Source organism: Typopeltis vanoorti, chromosome 11 (genome assembly GCF_054136105.1).
Source record: "Typopeltis vanoorti isolate ZY-2024b chromosome 11, IOZ_Tvanoo_1.0, whole genome shotgun sequence".
Lineage (NCBI taxonomy): Eukaryota > Metazoa > Arthropoda > Arachnida > Uropygi > Thelyphonidae > Typopeltis > Typopeltis vanoorti.
In genome coordinates, this window is record NC_143559.1 from 41435709 (window position 1) to 41454998 (window position 19290).

Genomic DNA, 19290 nt, shown 5'->3' on the forward strand with positions numbered 1-19290 from the left:
TAACACCACTAGTGACTTTCTTCTTTCAGGATACCATGTCCCTCATATACAACTTGCTCTTACTTATCTGACAGTCTCCTATTGAACTCACTAATCCAATGTTATTATTATTATTATTATTAAGAAAGACCTCCAGAGAGAGAGAGTCAGGAACTCATTGTGCAAGGCCATACTATTTGCACCAGCTATCATACCTGTTCTTGAATTCATTCTCTCGCTACTTGCACACACACCATCCAAAGGCAATCCATTCTGATCACGCACAACTCTATGAGAGAAAAATCTAGCCCTCACTCCTTCTAGAAAACATTCATTCTCAACTTCCAAGGGTGACCCCACATCCTTTTCCTACCCTCCATAAAATTAAAAATTCCATTTACTGAACTTCTGTATAACTCTTTCAGAAGTTTGTAAGTCTCAATCATATCACTCCTCTTTCTTCTGTTTGATAGTATCTGTAGTGTACCAATTCTCAATCTGTCTTCATAATCGGTATTCCACAATACTGATATCATTTTTGACTTTCTTTTGCACTCTCTCCACTGTATCAGAATCACCATGGAAACCAGGAGACCAAACCTACGTGCAATAGTCCAAGTAAGGTCTTATCAATGCCTTGTAAGAAGACAGAATGGCTTCCTTATCCTTGTCAAGGTTCATTTCAGCATTGCATTATTCTCTAAGTTGTATTTACAATTTTTGCTATATAACCTTTGAACTTCAACTTCCTATCCAATAAAACTCCAAGATCCTTAGCCTGATCAGTTTCTTCTAGCATAATCTGGCCAATATAATACAATATCTAATCACACCAAAATGCATGACCTTACATTTATTAACATTGAAATGACAGCCGTTTTCCCATGCCCATAATTCCAGCATGTTCAAATCATTCTGCAAGTACTGCATATCAGCAGCACTCCTGATTACCTTACCTATCTTTGCATCATCAGCGAATAGCTGATGATGCAAAGTTAGTATATGATATGATAGATGATGATACAAATTCTGTGCTAATTTATGTATGTTGCATGTCAAATCCTTCGCAATGTCATCAGTGTACAGATCTAATCCATTCCTTCCAGTTTAGTTACCAATATGCATATCCCTTGTCCAGTGCATTCATCACATTGTTGTAGTACATAAATAAATTGATGAAAACATGAGCTCTCTCAGCTGACCATCACAACAAATGCTATTGTTATCAACTCACTGCTTCATAACTGTCATCATCCTTTCCACCATCTTAACCACAAGTCCAATACACAGATTAGCATATAATTTGTACCCCCAGCCTTATCATGATCTCTTTGTAAAGAGAAACAATTTTACCTGCTGTACACTACTTTGGGACTTGTGCTATTGCAAGACTTTTTAATAAGTCTTGGTACAGGCTGTTTTAATTCTCTGGAACATTCCCTTTAGTCATGTAGTGATAAGTCATCAAGTTTTCATTTTCACCCTTCTTTCTTCTACTTGCCACATATTGAATGAGCTGTCTTGAAATTTTTTTGTCTACTCTTTGTGCTCTTCATGCAGCAGATTGTTAACATTTTTCATCTTGCATTGTCTCTATGGTGCCACTTCATAAAGGAGGTAATAGAACTCAACCATCAAACTGTAGGCCTATCTGTGTGTCAGATGTTATGGTTAAGTTGTTGGAGAAGCTTGTGAGAACTAGGATCCAGAATTGGGTTGACAATGGTATTATCTTTGGGACAGCATGGATTTGCTAAAGGGAGGTCATGTTTTAGTAATCTACTTACTTATTACAATAAGGTGACTACTTCCTTGGACAGAGGAGAAGGATACACAGTAATAGCCTTAGATTTCGCAAAGGCTTTGGTAGATTACAGCATGATAAGTTGATAGTCAAACTAGAGCAGATGGGGTTGGATATTAGATTAGTGCATTGGATTGGAGACTGGCTATCTGATAGGTATCAACAAGTTGTGTATGGGAAGCGATATCCAGGAAAAGGAAAGTCACTAGTGGTGTGCTTCAGGGGTCTGTTTTAGGGCCATTACTGTTTAACTTGTATATTAATGATATTAATGAAGATTTTGATGGAGATATTCCGTTGTTTGCAGATGCTGCAAAGTTGGGACGAACCATGAAGAGTAGAGAAGATGTTGTGGCCTTACAAGAAGACTTGAATAAATTGAGTGATTGGGCACAGGAATGGAGATGTGAGTTCAATATTGCAAAATGTAAGATTTTAAAATTTGGAAAACAAAGATTGGATGCAGAATTTATGCTTGGTGAGGATGTAATGTCAGAGGCGGAGGAAATAAGAGATCTTTGGTGATAGTGGATAAGGATCTGAAATTATGGGACACATCGCCAAAATTGTGAAGACAACACAAAGGCTTCTGGGAATGATGCGGAGGACACTGACTTGTAGAAGGAGATTCTTGTTCCATTGTATAAGGCTTTGATTAGGCCACACATGGACTTTTGTGTCCAGATTTGGTCACCTGGTTTTCAGAAGGATGAAGAGATGTTGGAAAGGGTCTAGAGGCAACTGACTAAGGTAGTTTCTAATCGCTGGAATGTTGAATATGAAGAAAGTTTGTGAAGATGCAATTTGCAAAGTCTGGTGGACAGGAGGAAGAATGGAGATATAATAGAGACCTACAGGTTAGTAAGGGGTTGTTATAGGATCAATGCGGAGAGATTCTACAAAAAATAGTGGGAGATGAGGGGGGGGCGAACAAGAGGTCATCCATGGAAACTGTATAAAGAGAGTGTGAGTAGGGGAGTGAGGAGCAGATTTTTTTTCATGCAGAGTTGTGAATGATTGGAATGCCTTGTCTGAGAGTGTGGTGTCTGCAGAGAATTTGAGTGTGTTTAAAGTACAGTATGATGAGCTGTGTGTATGATAAAAGGTCCTCCCAGATGAGTCTTTGACTCATGTGGTCTTCCGTAATAATAATAATCATTTATGTATAAAATTAACCAGTAGCGGGTGCTAGGTCAGAACCATTGTCACACCTAGTTGCCTGCTTTCTCCTTGGTTCTGCTACTCCATATACCACTTTTTGGTATCTGCCCATCAGCCATCCCTGTATTTATATAATGAGTTTCATATCCATCCCCATTTGTTCTGATTTGCACAACAGAGTTCCACATGGTATTCTGTCAAATACCTTTGCAAAATCCAGCAGAATCATCAAGCAACCATTCCCTTTATCCACCTCAGCTGTCACTCTGTTATAAAACATTAGTAAATTACTAATGTTTTATGACCAGTGTATCCTTTTCTTATCCATCCATCCCTGAATTTGCTCTTTGCTAACTTTTCTATTTCTTTTACCACCAACACCACTATTCCCTAGATGCTTATTGGTCTTTAATTTGTTGCTGAAATCTTAGAATAATTCCTTATGCAAAGGAATTATTTTGCCCTCTTTCAACTCCCTTGGAACTCCCAGAGCTGAGACTTAAAGAGCCTAATCAGAGGCATTGCCATTTCTCTTGCACATTCTCATAAAATGTGGTCTGATATCCTATCTGATCCCACAGCCATAATTACATTGAGATTCTGCAATATGCTAATTACCTTCAATCTTTGTCACATATGTCATAGCAGTACTCTCATTTGGATAATATACCCTTGAACTAACTCAACTCAACTGTTTTATCTGCTTCTGTCACCTATCCACCATCAGCACTCATTAAAATTATCCTTTGATAGTCATTCTTTCTTTTCTTGCCATGTAATAAATGAACTCTTTGGGATTTTCTTTGGTCCTACTTACATCTTAATTTGATTTTGTCTTCCTCACCATGCTGGTTACCTTTCCTGCCTGACCATTGTACTATTTGTAAGTCTCCCAGTCACCTTTCTCCTTGTATGCCTTCCACACAACTTTCTTTCTTTGTAACTCTTTCTTAATGATACTACTCTTCCATCAAATTCCTGCTGATTAATGCTTCTGATCTGGGGTATACAATCTGATATTGCTTCTTCCAGATGCCCGTTTACTATCTCCCATGTAGGTTTTTATGCCTTGGTACAGTTCAAGCTTCTTCCTAAACTTGTCATAATCATCTGCCCATATTTCCACATACACACCTTCTTGACAGGATATTCCCCATGTTTTGCAACCTCCCAAGTCAAGACTGCATAATTTCTCTCCCTTATTGGAGGCAATATTGCCACACATTGTTTATGAATAGCTTTTCTGATCCTATGACCAGACCCAATACTACCATACCCTGAATACCCTCCATCACATGTTGCCTCAAGTAATCATCTCTCAGAATGTATAAATTCCATTTCCATCCTACCATGGGATCTTTCCTCCTTCCAGTCTATATCTCCATAGTTGAAATCTCCATAATTACCAACTGCACTCATTTTACTTATTTACTGATGCATGTCTTCTACATCATCCCTGGTATACCCTGGCCTATAGCAACAACCAACCACAATCTCACACCATATTGTCTCCAAAGAATTGCTATCTGCCTACCTCTCTCCTATTCTTTTCGGTTGCAGCTTATCTGCTATTATTAGCAATACCTCCCCCCCATTCTATCTTCTCTGAAGATACTAAACCCTTCACATTTTCTCCATGTAACTACCTCATCTGCTGTTACCCAAATTTCACTAATACCGATAATGTTTGGTGAGGTTGCACTAACCAATGAAAGAAAGCTTCTCCTTCTTATTTCAAATGCTTCTAACATTAGTATACAGCAACTGTAGCATCACTTTACATCCCCAATTACCTTTATTCCCTGAATTTGCTACCCTATTCAATGCTGTTATTCTGCATTTATTGGTAATTTTCACACTCACTTGATGGGTGTCTTCACACACACACACAAACTTTTACATCTGTCCACCCTAATTGCTTAAGTTTTCCTGACTTTGCACTTCTACACTCTCTCAGTGAGCAAACCTTTCTTGACACCTAACTGAAATCATTTAAGTGCAGTCTGTCAGTATTACACAAATCTTTCTGTCCATCAAACTCAGACCATAAATTTACAAACTCTACAGCATTCCTTCTGCACAACCTGCATGTTTATTTGCTATCAACACTCTCCTCCTCCTCAGTTTATCTTTATCATAGTATGGCAAGAAACTTACAGTCTACACCTTCTCACTCTTCTTTTTCATTTGGTCCAAAAACTCCCTCACGTTCTTCCTCATAAAATACGTTTCACCTCTTAGGTCATTAGTGCCAACTAGGACAATTAATTCTTTCACCTTACCTTTCTGCATCCTACCTACATCACTAATATTATGAATTTTCATGCCACTGAAACAAGATTTTGTTATGCTTTCATTAAGTACTCCCCTGCTCATAGAAGCTCTGTACAAAATGTTCTCCTTATCTTGTTTTTCTCTCATTTATTTATATAATCTTGATTCTCTCCTTGGATCTCCTGCTTTTTTCACTTCTCAGCCCTGCTAATCTCTTGACATTTTACACTTTTGTCCTGTGAAGGATAACACTTATGCACATTATTTCCTTACTGAGGTCTACTTTTCTCTCGAACTTCCAATACCACACATTCAACGTTAATTCTGACATAAACATTAACATTTTTCAGTCTGCTGTCAATGGCTACTCTACTAACACAAGCTTTGTTCTCTTCACTCTACTTGTGCTCACTTTTATGCATTAGCTCACGAGCTTCACTCTCCGTCTATAAATCCTTTAACTTTAACAACAAATACATCTTACACACACATGCACACACTGCATTGAACAGAATAATGCTAATTCAATTAATCTGAATAAAATGTTTTGGCCTCATTGTTGTACCATGTATTGGCACCATACAGACAATATTGAATTTAAACAAAAATATGAGGTTTACTTAAAATTAAATAACTCAGTCTATCTTACACTCATATAAAATAATTTGGAAGCTTTTTTTTTTCTTTTATTATAGGTTACATATCTGATATGCAAATAAAATCCATTAAGCTTAGAAGAAATATGTTTTTGCTTTTATAAAAGATGATAATAGAATGTCAAACATAATACTTTTCTGTTATTATCTAGGCTAAAGTTGGAATTAGAAAATTTAGAACTACAGCATAATGAAATTTTGACTGAACAGCAGATGAGGCATGCAGGTGAAATGGAAGTACTTCATGAGCAATTTCAGGAAGCTGAAACTGCTATAGAAGCAATGGAAAGAGAGGTAACATCTAAATGCGTGCGTGCGTGTGTTATTTTTATTATTTTGATTTTTATTTATTTTTTAATGTAAGTTTGGATATTACCTTTTTGTGACTGATAACTAGTCACAGTTTAAATAAGAACATCTGTTTTTTGATGTACACATACACTGTAGGAATGAACTTACACAATTTTTTTTCTTCTCTGATTGAGAAATTGGAAATTAATGAATTTCCATTCTTCCAGTTATGTTACATAATATACTGATAATTTTTTTCTAATAAATAAATATATATATTTAGTATTTATTTATTTATTTCACTGTTTATTATTTTATTATTATTTTTTCCTTATGTCCATATCAGTTTGTTTTCCTTACTAAAATTTTACCAAAGGAGCAAAAATGTGCTATTACTTGTTCTGTTTGCTTACTATTGGTATTATGGTTGAGATTTTGCTCTTATTTTTGTTTAGATTTATCTTTGTATGGCTGATTTTCATATCAAATTTGCAACAGCAATGATTTAATTATTTATTTAAAAGCAGAGTTAATAGCACAGTAATCTACTGTTTGTCTGACCACATCTAGAAAGAAATTTGTCGTTCTGATAATTGAAGTACAATTACACAGTGCTGTACCAGAAGCTGTTAATATGGAAGGGGTTGGTTAATTGAAAGGTCATTGTTTTCAAAGTCAGATAAATGGCAGATTAATGTAAGAGTATACTACTAGATTTTTGTTCAGAACATGGACTAGTCATCACTAACATAAAGATGTGCACAAACTCACATGGAAAGAAGACACAAGAAATAAGAAGTCTTATTGACTACTCTCAGATCTATAAGTTAAGCTTGAACACTATGTATGGATTACATTATGGATCACTAAACACTAGTTTAGTTTGACTAATTTTTCTCCTATTCTGTATAAAATTATTCATTTCACTTCCTACTATATCAGCTTTGCCAATTCTGTTATCTGTTTCTGTATTCATTTCAGACAAATTATGGAGACTACAACCGTGTTAGAAATAATTATTTTAATTTCCCAATGTTTCAACCTTCGTATTGAGGTCATCATCTGGTTTATACACACATATATACACATAGACAAGCTATGTTACATTTCACACTGTATGCCAAAGAGACAATGATTTGATCAACAGTTAGAAGCCGTGTTAGAAATAATTATTTTAATTTCACCAACATCTCAACCTTCATATTCAGGTGTCATCATCTGGAGTATACACACACATATATATACAGAGACAAGTTATATTACATTTCACACAGTATGGCAAAGAGACAATGATTTGATCAACGATTATTCTACTGGGCTGACCTCTAGTGAGAAAAAAATTAAATAAATAAATAAAATAAAAAAATTAAAAAAAATAAAATGACAGCCTGTGTAACTCAGTGCATGTGGCGCTTGCATACCACGGCGCTTAACTGCACGAAGGAAGACTTGCTTTCGATTCTAGTCGGCAACTAGAGGAAATTTTTCCAAGCCTTTTTTCGACCGGTTCCCAAGTTAGTCCATCTCTGGCATGGGCAAGCAGGTTTTTCCTCCCGGAAACACGGGTTTTTCGTTCTGTAAACTCAAGAAAATCGACCGTAAAACCCACATTATTTCAGACATTAAATATATTGTGTTAGGGTTAGGGACCACGAGATGGCAGCACATGTTGAGCTGTCTCTCTTCACTGTGAACCGCTTAATTAGTGATAGCCTTGGGCGATCTATCCCTGATTGGGTACCAGTGGAGATTGAACTGCCCACTCAGTCTCCAAAAGTTAGATAGGGCTAAATGGCCTCACCTACTCCCCATATACTGGAATAAAAAGGCGTTAGCTGATTTTTTTTTTTTTTTGAATAAAATAAAATAATTACATCAAATCTATATTCTATTTATGATAACATCAGAGAACAGTTTCACATTGACAGTTTTATTACAGCAAAAGTATGTCCTAATTTAACATGAGAGCTATTATATTAGAGTTAAGATCCTGGATTACCTATGATCATATTTATAATTGACTTTTAGGCAGAAAGGTTATGCGGGTTGAATGTGTACCTTCCATTTTCTTGGGATTTTTAGACCATCATTGTTGTTAAGATTAAGGTTGTTCATAAGAATTTCACAGGCCTCCTTAAATTTATATTCATACCATGTTTTGGTGTGATGTAAACAACAGGTGCCTTTCCAGTCAATTCTGTGTAGAGTATTCAGGGCATGATCAGAAAGGCCAGCTTTACCATAGTTATTAAATTTAATGTGCCATTTATGTTCCTTTTTTCTGATAGGAATTGTTCGTCCTGTTTCCCCTGCATTGGGCAAATTACAGGTACAACGAATATGGTATATTCTAGGGTATGCCAGCAGAGGAAGTCGACCTTAAACCCATCATTAAACCTCCTGGAAAATTAAAGAACATTTAATGGTGGGTTTAAGGTTATATTTCTGTAGTATTCTGTTTATTTTATCCGATATTCCTTTAATGTATGGAACGGTTACAGTTTTATTGTGGTCTATTGTATTTTGGTTTTTAGGTGAGGTCTTGTGAAGAATTTTGTTGAGAATATTTTGGCTGTAGCCATTTTTTAGGAAGGTATTGCTAATAACTTTTAATTCATCTTTAATGCTTTGTTCATTGGAGCAAACTGTAAATGTCGGGAAATTATTTCTAACATGGTTGTAGCCACCACAGTTTGTCTGAAATGAATGCTGATCACTGTGTAACACTAAAGGAAAGGATTCTGATGTTTCCATATTCAATTTTCTATCTTCACTAAATGTTGTATCTAAATAGCTGAAATATTTTATGTCAATTGGTTCTAGTTTAATAAGTTCTCAATTCAGTATTTAGTTGATGTTTTTGATGTTTCTGACTATTTTCATAGTCTTTGTCCTTTTTTTGCTGCTTTTCATACAAATTTATTAACAACAGTTATTCAGTTTAGTTAGGGAATCTTTGCAGACTTGTACTGGATTTAGTTAACAATATAATGTCATCTGCATAAAGTAATGAGCTGAGAACATGCCCAATTTTGATACCAGACATAATGCTAATTTTTTTTTCATATGGGATCCATATAAATGATAAATAACAGTTGTCATGGTGTGCATTTGTCTTGCATTTAATTTTATCAAACCATCTTCCTTTGCCTCATTTAGTATACACACATATATACACATAGACAAGCTATGTTACATTTCACAGTGTATGCCAAAGAGACAATGATTTGATCAACGGTTAGAAGCCATGTTAGAAATAATTATTTTAATTTCCCAACGTCTCAATGGATAGACAAGGTCTATCCATGTCTATCCTTATCCATTTCATATGGATCACATAGAAAAAAAAGTAGCATGATGTCTGGTATCAAAATTGGGCATGCTCTCAGCTCTTTACTTTATGCAGATGACATGAACTGATGACTTATAACTGATATATGGACTATCTCTTGCTCACCACATTTACATCATTTAGTTGTAACATTTTGAACATGCCCTGCTCATATGCATTTTCCAGCACTATTATAAATTTAAATACATATCCTTGTTATATTGCAAGATTTTTCTGCTATTTGTCTTAATGTGAAAAATCTGATCCTGCCAATCTCTATTTGGTCTAAATCCACCATGCTCTTTTTCAGGCTTCTCTTTCACAATTTTTCTCAACCTTTCCACAATTATGCCTGCATAATTCTTATCAGGAACACTCAGTAGAAAAAGTCTGCAATTCTTACATTCAGTTTTGTTTCCACTTTTATAGATAGGTACTGTGAGAGCTATACTTCAATCATCTGGAATTCAACTGTCTGACCAGGCCTTCTGAATGATGCATTGTAGCCATTATAAACCTTTTTAGAAGTGGTTTGCAAGGATAGAAAAATCTTAATTTTGTAGTGGACTCTAAGAAGCTCTGAAAAATTACAGTGAAAAATATGAAACAGGTAAGCTATGCATAAAAGTAGCTTAACAAAAGTCATGGGAAGACTAGTCAAATATAGAAGATAAACATCATAAAAATAGCAAAGTGTTCTGAAAGCAATTGATAAAGTTTATAAATGTAGGAAAAATTTTGTGAAAAGAATGCAGATGACATAAGTGACATAGAAATTGAAGATAAAAGTATTCGGGATATCTATAGCAATCACTTTGAGAGATTATTAAATCATATAACCAGTGATAGAATAGTATTCCTTTGTAGAAATAAGAAGTCTTATTGACTACTCTCAGCTCTATAAGTTTAGCTTGAACACTGTGTATGGATTACATTATGGATCGCTAAACACTTTTTAGTGATTAGAATAAGAAAGAAATTAGTTTGACTAATTTCTCTCTTATTCTGTATAAAATTATTCATTTCACTTCCTACTATACCAGCTTTGCCAATTCTGTTATCTGTTTCTGTATTCATTTCAGACAAATTATGGCGACTATATGAGGAAATGGTGTTTGTATCCACAGTGCTAGGAAACATGAAGAAAGACTGTTATAGGTTTAATTCTAGTTGACAACTAGAGGAACTCTCCCTAAATCTTTCCTCAATCAGTTCCGGAATTATTTGGCCTCTGGCATAGGTATGTACTTAGGAGTACTACAGACTCAGGAGGTATCTTATAGCGGTCCCAATGGCTTGGGAAGCTACAAGGAAAGAATGCCAGTGGTGCATGGGAAGTGGTCAGGGATTGTTTGAGAGAAGCAGTACCTTACCATACTTTTATAAAATAATCAGATAATTTTTTATTTAATTTACAAAAGAGAAATTAGAAATGTAAAAATTATTAGTATTTTCCAAATTAACTGTTATTATTTTCACTCCAATCTCTCAAGATCTAAAATTAAGTTACTGGACTGACACCCTGGAAATGACTCAGACAGGTTATGGATATGAGCAGGACAAGGAGAGAAAAAGAATGAAAATAAACAAGAATATCTGGAATGTTGCTACTTGTATGTTAGAAGTATCCATCACAAATATCAATATCTAGACAAAACCCTAATAGAAAGAAATATCAAATTAGCAGTAATAATTGAAAAAAAAAGAAAAAAAAAGGTTCAAATAAAGCAGATAATTACATCTATATCCACAGTGGAATCAAAAATGAAGAAAGAGCAAAAGCAGGAATAATGATTTTTATTCACGAATCAATTAAAAAAAAATATCATACATTCCAAATACTGGAGTGAGAGAATTCTAGAGCTAAGATTAAAATAAGCTGTGGCTTCCTGACTTTTGTTGTCTATGCTCCAGAGGAAGGAAAAGAGGAAGATATCAATGCCTTTTATTCAGATTTACAAAAAATAAAAGATAAAATAAACCTAAATGATTATCTATTAATAATGGGAGATTTCAATGCCAGAGCAGGGAACATTCTATTAGGTACAGATATAGGAACAAATGGTGAAAACATGCAATAGAAAGGATACAGGTCTAGAGATTTTTCCACATATACATACACTATCTTCACTTGGCATCCACAGATGCCTTATGGTCACTCCAATGCTCAGTGATGTGCCACACCATGTAGTCCTGTTGTTTGCTTTTCTGGCGGCCTCAACTCTCTGAAGATCAGTCACTCCACACATGCCATCCAGCCATCTCATTGATCATTGATGGTCTACCCCTGCCTCTTTTTCCAGGAACTTTACCTTCTATTACTGTTCTGAGAAGTCCCCCTTTCATCCTGTCTGTGTCCAAATTATTTTAATTTTCTTCTGTCAATATCCTTAAGAAGCCTTAAAGTTCTGCTGATCTTTTCTAACACCTATTCATTTGTACGCCTTTCAGTATATGATATCCTCAACAGCCTTCTGTAACACCATATCTCAAAAGCAGATATCCATTACTTATCTGACTTCTTTAGGTTCCAACTCTCACATCCATAAGTCGCTGTTGGAAAAACAATTGCATCCAAAATGCTGAACTTTGTTTCCATGGAGAGAGATACATCCTTCCAGATTTTAGACAGGTCTCTGACTGTTGTTTTAGCTATTCCTAACCTTTTTCTGATGTCTTCTGAACAGCAATTCTTCATATTAATAATGGATCCCAGGTACTCAAACTTGCTGACTTCCTCAATTCTTTCTCCATTAAGGTACACTTGTTTCTCAAGAGCTTCTCTGTTTGTATTTCCTTTAAGAACCATAATCTTTGTCTTGCTAGGATTGAGTTGAAGTCCTCTGTTATTACTGATCTTGTTAACTTTGTCAAGAATTAGTCCTAGTGCTTCCATGTCATTACAAAGGAGTACCGTATCATCAGCATACCTCAGAATACTGATCAATCTACCTCCTATCCTAATTCCTGTAATGAGCTCATCCAATGCTTCACGCATGATGTCCTCTGCATATATACTAAACAAGTGAGGAGAAAGTAAACACCCTTGCCTAACTCCTTTTCCAACTTGAAGCCTGTCAGTTAATCCAACACCTGTTCTTACCTTGACCTGTTGCTCATTATACAAGTTGGCTATCAACCTGATGGTGTGTTGAGGAAAACCCATTCTTTTCATTACTTCCCACAGTTTCACATGCTCAATACAGTCAAATGCTTTAGAGTAGTCTAAGAAACACATTACCAGAGGGAGTCTGAATTCTTTATATTTTTCTATGATCTATCTAAGGCAAAGGATCTGATCTCTGGTGCCCTTACCTTTCCTAAAACTAGCTTGTTCCTCAGGTATCTCTGCCTCATCTTTGGCCCCAATCCTGTTTAGCATGATCTTCAATAAAATTTTGCTTGCATGAGATATCAAACTAATAGTTCTATAATTCTTGCATGCCTTCATATCATCTTTTTATGTAGTGGTATGAAAACTGACTTCTTCCGGTCTCTAGGCCATGATCCTGTCTCCCATATCCTTGTAATCAATCTATGAAACACTCTTATCACTCCATCTCCTGTGGCCTTAATTAACTCTGCTGGGATTTCATCTGCACCTGGGGCCTTATTGCTGTTGAGCTGCTTAACTGCTCTTTCAACTTCATGCCTGAGTGGAGGAGGTTCCAAATCAAAATCAAAATTTTCCTGGTGGGAGGACTCCACATTTTCTTTATCCACTCTGCTGTACAGTTCCTCACAGTATTCTTTCCATCTGTTTTTGATTTCCAACTCTTCTGTTAGTAATGATCCATTCCTGTCTTTGATGACATTCAATATAGGCTTAAACTTGTGCTTTAAGTCACGAACTAAATGAAACATCCTTTTATAATTACCTTCTCATCTGGAACTGTATTTCTTCACATTTGTTAGTATAGAACTTTTCCTTGTCCTGCTTGATGGCTCTTCTGACTTCTCTGTATAATCTCATGTATTCTTCAGTCCCTGTGTCTCTTTGTTTTTCCAGTTGCCTTCTTTTGATTAGTTCCCCTGTTGAATCTGATATCCATGGGTCTCTTGGTCTTCTTATTGGGCTGAGATATTTCTTCACTGTATCCTGTATTATCACCTTCACTCCTTCCCAAAGCATTTCTGGTGAGTTCTCCTCATTGGTCTCCAAAAAATCATCCAACCAAGATGATGTTTCTTCTGTGAATCCACTAGAAATTACTCTTAACATCCAATCTCGTGGGATGTGCCCAACCTGGAAGTTTTCTGAGTCTTAGTCTTACTTTGGCTCTTACTAGCTGATGATCTGTACCACAATCTGCTCCAGGACAAGTATGCACATCAGAGATGCTTGTCTTCCACCACTGGAGAGCCAGGATGTAATCAATATGGTGTCTTGACCTATCAATGTTAGATGTCCATGTATAGGTTCGTCATGGATGTTTCTGGAAGCAGATATTGGTAATAACTAATCTGTTCACGGGCAAATTCCAACAGCTTTTCCCACAGGTGTAACGCACACCCAGACCAAAAATGCCACACTTTGGCCTGACTCTCATACTCTTTCCCACTTTTGCATTTAAGATTTGCAACTGTACATCTTAGGGGATGTACAGTATGTCTCTCCTTGGTAGGCAGTCCAAAACAGCTTTTAAGTTTTCATAGAATTCTTCACTCTCTTCTTCAGGCCTATCCATGTGGGGTGCATAAACTACCACAGTTGATACGTTGGTAGGCTGAGCTTTAAGTCTAATAGAGAGTATCCTATTATTAATGGGGTTATAACCAAGATGGTTTCTTGCCTGAGCTGTCTTCAGTATCACAGCTACCCCATGATGTTTTGAGTCACCATCTGAGTAAATAACTAGCTTACCATCCTGTCTTTTGAAGTGACCTTCTCCATTTCATCTGGCCTCTGTAATTCCCAGGATGTCAATTTTTATACCTATCCATCTCTTTACAGATAATCTCAAGAGTACCCATCTGTAGACCCCAGACATTCCATGAGCCTATGTAAAATTGCTTTCTAAGATTAATCTTATACCTTCTGTGTTGCTCATTCACAATTCAAAATTGACTTTTGATGGAGAACTGTAATATACTTCTCGAACAGGACCCTCTGCCTAAGCCCTGAACACGGCTCTGATTATTCTGCATGACAGCCGATGCAGCATGAGATGTGTTATTAGGCACATATAATGACTTAAAAATTACTAATACTTTTTTTAAGCACAAAGATTGCCATAAATTCCCTTGGGAAACAAGAAAACTAAAAAGTATAATAGACTATATAATAGCTAATAGGAAAATAGAATAGAATCTGAATATAGAATAATTTTGGAAGTTTTTTCCCCACTTGGTTAGACTATAATAAATTTAGTTTAATCCTTTATCCAAGTGTAAGCAAACAGTTTGCACCTGAAGTATCTTCAGGACTGAGGCAACTCGTGGTAAAGGTGGACCAAGCTCTCATCACTCCTTGTATCTCCCATAATGCAAAACACATCTCCTTGCAGACATGTATAATGCTATGCATTAAGAGAAGGACCACTACCCAGACCAGTTTCGACCTTTATTGAGGTCTTATCAGTGGGAGCCAGACTCAGAAGTGGTGATACTTCTCCATTGCTTCTGCCTTAGTATCACCACTTCTGGGTCTGGCTCCCACTGATGAGACCTCAATAAAGGTCAAAACCGATCTGGGGAGTGGCCCTTCCCTTAATGCATAGCATTATTTATGTTTGCAAGGAGATGTGCTTTGCATTATGGGAGATAGTGAGACAAGGAATGATGAGAGCTTGGTCCACCTTTACCACGAGTTGCCTCAGTCCTGAAGATTCTTCATGTGCAATTTTGTTTGCTTACACTTGGATAAAGGATTAAACTAAATTTATTATAGAATATAGAATTAGAAAATAGAATCTGATATTATCTCTTAAAAGGAAAATTAAGAATACCCTCAGGATGGTTTAAAATTAACCAAATCAGTGCTAAGAGAAATATTTTAGAGCTCACCTCTTGGGTGATAAAAGTATCAACTACTTTGATGCCCAAAGAATAAATGGAAAACTACAGTGAATAAAATAAAATTATGATATAGAGATTCATTCATAAGTAGTTCTAACAGGGACTTAAGCACCCACAACTTGCCAACTATGCTCGGATTTCTCAACTGTAATTTGAGGATAAAGTAGTTAGCCCTATGCCTCCCAAAGTGTCCTCTTTTTGTAGACGTGTGTTCACATGTCTACAGAAGAAAAAAGAAAACGATTTTTTTCTGGGTGAAAAAAATCCCTCTATCTCCATATTAGACTGACTTACTCACCTTTCATTGAAAGAGACCAGATAAAGTTTCTCACGTCACAGATGGGAATCGAACCCAGATCTTTCCAACCAGAGGGCTTCGTCTATACACTGAGCTATGGAGGCTGAATGATATAGAGATACAATGGAATAATTTAAATAAATTAAATATTAATAAATGTTAATTAAATATTAATAAATTTAAATATTAATAAATATAGCAAGAATGCCTTGGAACAAAAAGTAAATGGAAGAGGTGAAAGGGAATGAGAAACTGGGATGAAAACATTGTAGCAATAATTGAAGACAAGAAAGAAGCATATAAACAATAGATAAACACAAAATCATTAGAAGCAAAAATTAATTATAAATTCAAAAGAGCAATAGGAAAAAAATGCCGAAAAAAGAATAGAGAAACATGAGATAACTTTATAGCAAAATTAGAAAGAGATCTTACAGTGAAGAGACCAAATACATTCAAAAGTCTAAGCAATATGAATATTTAGGTAAAAGAAAAGTGAAAACTTGAAATAATCAAAGAGAAAACCAGGGCAGGTTCGAGATTTAGAAATGCAGGAGGAGAGTGTGTTCCAAATACTGAGTACTCTGGATGTCAGTAAAGCTGTGGGACTGGATGGTATTTCATCACGAGTTTTGAGAGAATGTGCTAAAGAAATTACGGGTCCTTTGATCTGGCTTTTCACTGAAAGTCTGGCGACAGGAAAGGTGCCCAGGGAATGGAAGGAAGATAAGATAGTGCCATTGCATAAGGGCAGTAGCAGACTGGAAATGTCTAATTATAGGCCAGTTTATGTGTCATCAGTAGTTATTAAGATCTTGAATAAATTAGTGAGGGATGTATATGGCATTGGGCAGATGAGGGTAATGTTATCTGTGAGAGTCAAATGGATTTATTAAGGGGCGCTCTTGTTTTAGTAATATGCTAACCTTTTACAACAAAGTTACAAGATCAGTAGATGAAGGAAAAGCATATACTGCCATTTTCTTGGATTTAGCAAAGGCATTTGACTGGGTGCCACATGATAAACTGATATTTAAGTTGCAGCACATGGGTTTGGATGTCAGGTTGGTCAACTGGATTCAGGATTGGCTGTCCGATATCAGAGAGTTGTGTATGGTGGAGCAGTTTCAAGGAGGCAGAGGGTTACAAATGAGGTCCCACAGGGCTCAGTACTGAAACCTATATTGTTTAACCTTTATATCAATGACATTGTCAGTGGATTGCAGGAGGATATTCAGTTGTTTGCAGATGATGTGAAGCTAGGAAGAGTTATTAGTAATAGTGCAGATGTGGTAGCCCTGCAAGAGGATTTGACTAAGCTAGACAGATGGGCAAATGACTGGGGGGGGGGTATCGGTTTAATGCATCAAAATGTAAGGGCTTGAGGTTTGGGGCACATCGATGAGACGCTGCATACTCTATTGGAGGAGCTGTACTGGAGGCAGTAGGGAAGATGAGCGATCTGGGGTTGATGATTGATAGAATCCTGAAATTCAGGGGACATATTGTAAAGGTGGTAAAGGTAAAACAGAGGTTTGCTGCAATAACGAGAAGGACACTGACCTGCAGAGATAAAAGAGTTATCATTCTGTTGTATAAGATCCTGATCAGACAACACTTAGACTATTGTTTTCAGATTTGATTCCCAGGATTTGAAGGGGATAAATTAAGTGTGGAAAGGGTACAAAGGCAGATAACAAAGATGTTTCAGGACTGTACAATGTTAATTATGAGGATCGGCTGAGGGAATGTGGACTGCAGAGTTTGGTGGATAGAAAAAGGAGAGGTGATAAGATTGAAACTTTTAAACTGTTGAGTGGTGGTTACAGGGTTGACACTGGGGAGTTCTTTCATTTGGTTGAACAATAGAAAAGAGTGATGACAAGGGGGCCATCCCTGGAAGTTACGAAAGGAAACTGTGAGCAAGAGGGGAGGAGTGGTTTCTTTGCATGGAGGGTGGTTGAACCATGGAATGCATTGCCTGATACAGCGGTGAGAGCGAGAACGGTGAATTAGTTTAAGGAGTGGTATGATAGACTTTGTGTTTCCTAGAAGGGACCTCCCTCAATGAGTCTTGATAGACTTTGTCTTTCCTAGGAAGGACCTCGCGCGATGAGTCTTTTGACTCCATGGAGGCCTGAATAATAATAATAATAATAATAATAATAAATGAGTGAAGTGGGTTATCATAGATGGTTGGGAATGCTTGTCAGTGAATGAGCTCAAGGAGAAGTAGAAAAGATGCTGTGTGAATATTTGTTAGTATGGATGTGGGTCTCCACATCCATAATGTGTCTCATATGAAATTATTATTATATGAGTATCTTCAAGAAGTCCAAAGACTCGTTTGGGATTCATATCCTATTCTTGTATGTAGGTCTGAAAAAATATCAGTTTTTCCTTTTCCCTTTTTGTATTATTATTTAAGTATTACTAATAATAGAATATTTAATTTTAAGTTTATTTATTAATATATTAATCCACATATAAGTTAATATATATAAATATATGTAAGAATTTATGAAAATGATAATAATTTCTTTATTTTTTTCTCCACATTGTGGTTTTTTTTTTTTTTTTTCTTCACTTGGTTTATTTTTAATTACAGATTATGATGTTGAAAGAAAAAATAGAAGAGACAAGATCAGAAAAGTATATTTCCATTTTTCTTTGATAAAGTATAAAATTTTTTGCTATGCGAGTGACTTTCATTTATATTGACAATTGAGTATTTAAGCTTATGCATAATTTAAACTCATTATTAGGTTTAATGGAATGAATATAGTCTCTGCACTGCTTTCAAATTGAAGCTGTCTACCTTTATCTGCTCTCCTGAGGATCCATTCTCTCCTACTGCTCTCTTCCAGCTGTTTCAAGGTTCTTGCAAATTATCTTATATATGTTCAAACTGGGAGAGCTGCCAACATCTGCCTAGCACAAGAAATCCATCTACTGCCACAACTATAGTCATTTAGGTCTAGCTAAATATACCTTGGATGCCTTACATAGAATCAAATGAAAAAAAAATTACTGTGTTTCACCACAACAAATATAAACCTTTCAGCTTTTCTTGGAATCAGCAGCAGATTTTAAAAATCAACCTAATCTTAATAGATATGGTTGCATTAAACTTTCCAAGATTTTGGGAAACTTAAGCTTCCTAACCAGCATTACCCATAGAGGGTGTCCTCTGTGGGGTGTTGCTTGTCATAGGACTTTAGGCTTTTAGTCTAACTTTTTTTTTTCCATAAGTTTTTTTGTGTTTGCTTTTACAATTTTAAGATTATATTCCTGATGATATTGGCCTTGTAGTGGCATCTAGTAGCACTTCCTCTGTTTAGAGTGCTCCAAAAAAGCTAAGTCGTTTGTTTAAAAAAACTAGCGATATTAGTTATAAATTGTATTAGAAGTAGATTACGTTGTGGTGTTAATCAGACAAATTAATTTTGTCCTAAATATGTTATTTCTGTGGTGAGAT

General features: G+C 36.0%; 1 protein-coding gene across 1 annotated transcript in view; it reads left to right on the forward strand.

Annotated features, from left to right (window-relative positions):
• Positions 1–19290, forward strand: part of LOC150101467 (serine/threonine-protein kinase Genghis Khan-like) — an 896778-nt gene that overhangs the window by 414076 nt on the left and 463412 nt on the right. Inside the window, 2 exon segments of the mRNA XM_090400803.1 lie at positions 6027–6168; positions 18421–18464. Coding sequence (XP_090256929.1) covers positions 6027–6168; positions 18421–18464 — 186 coding nt within the window.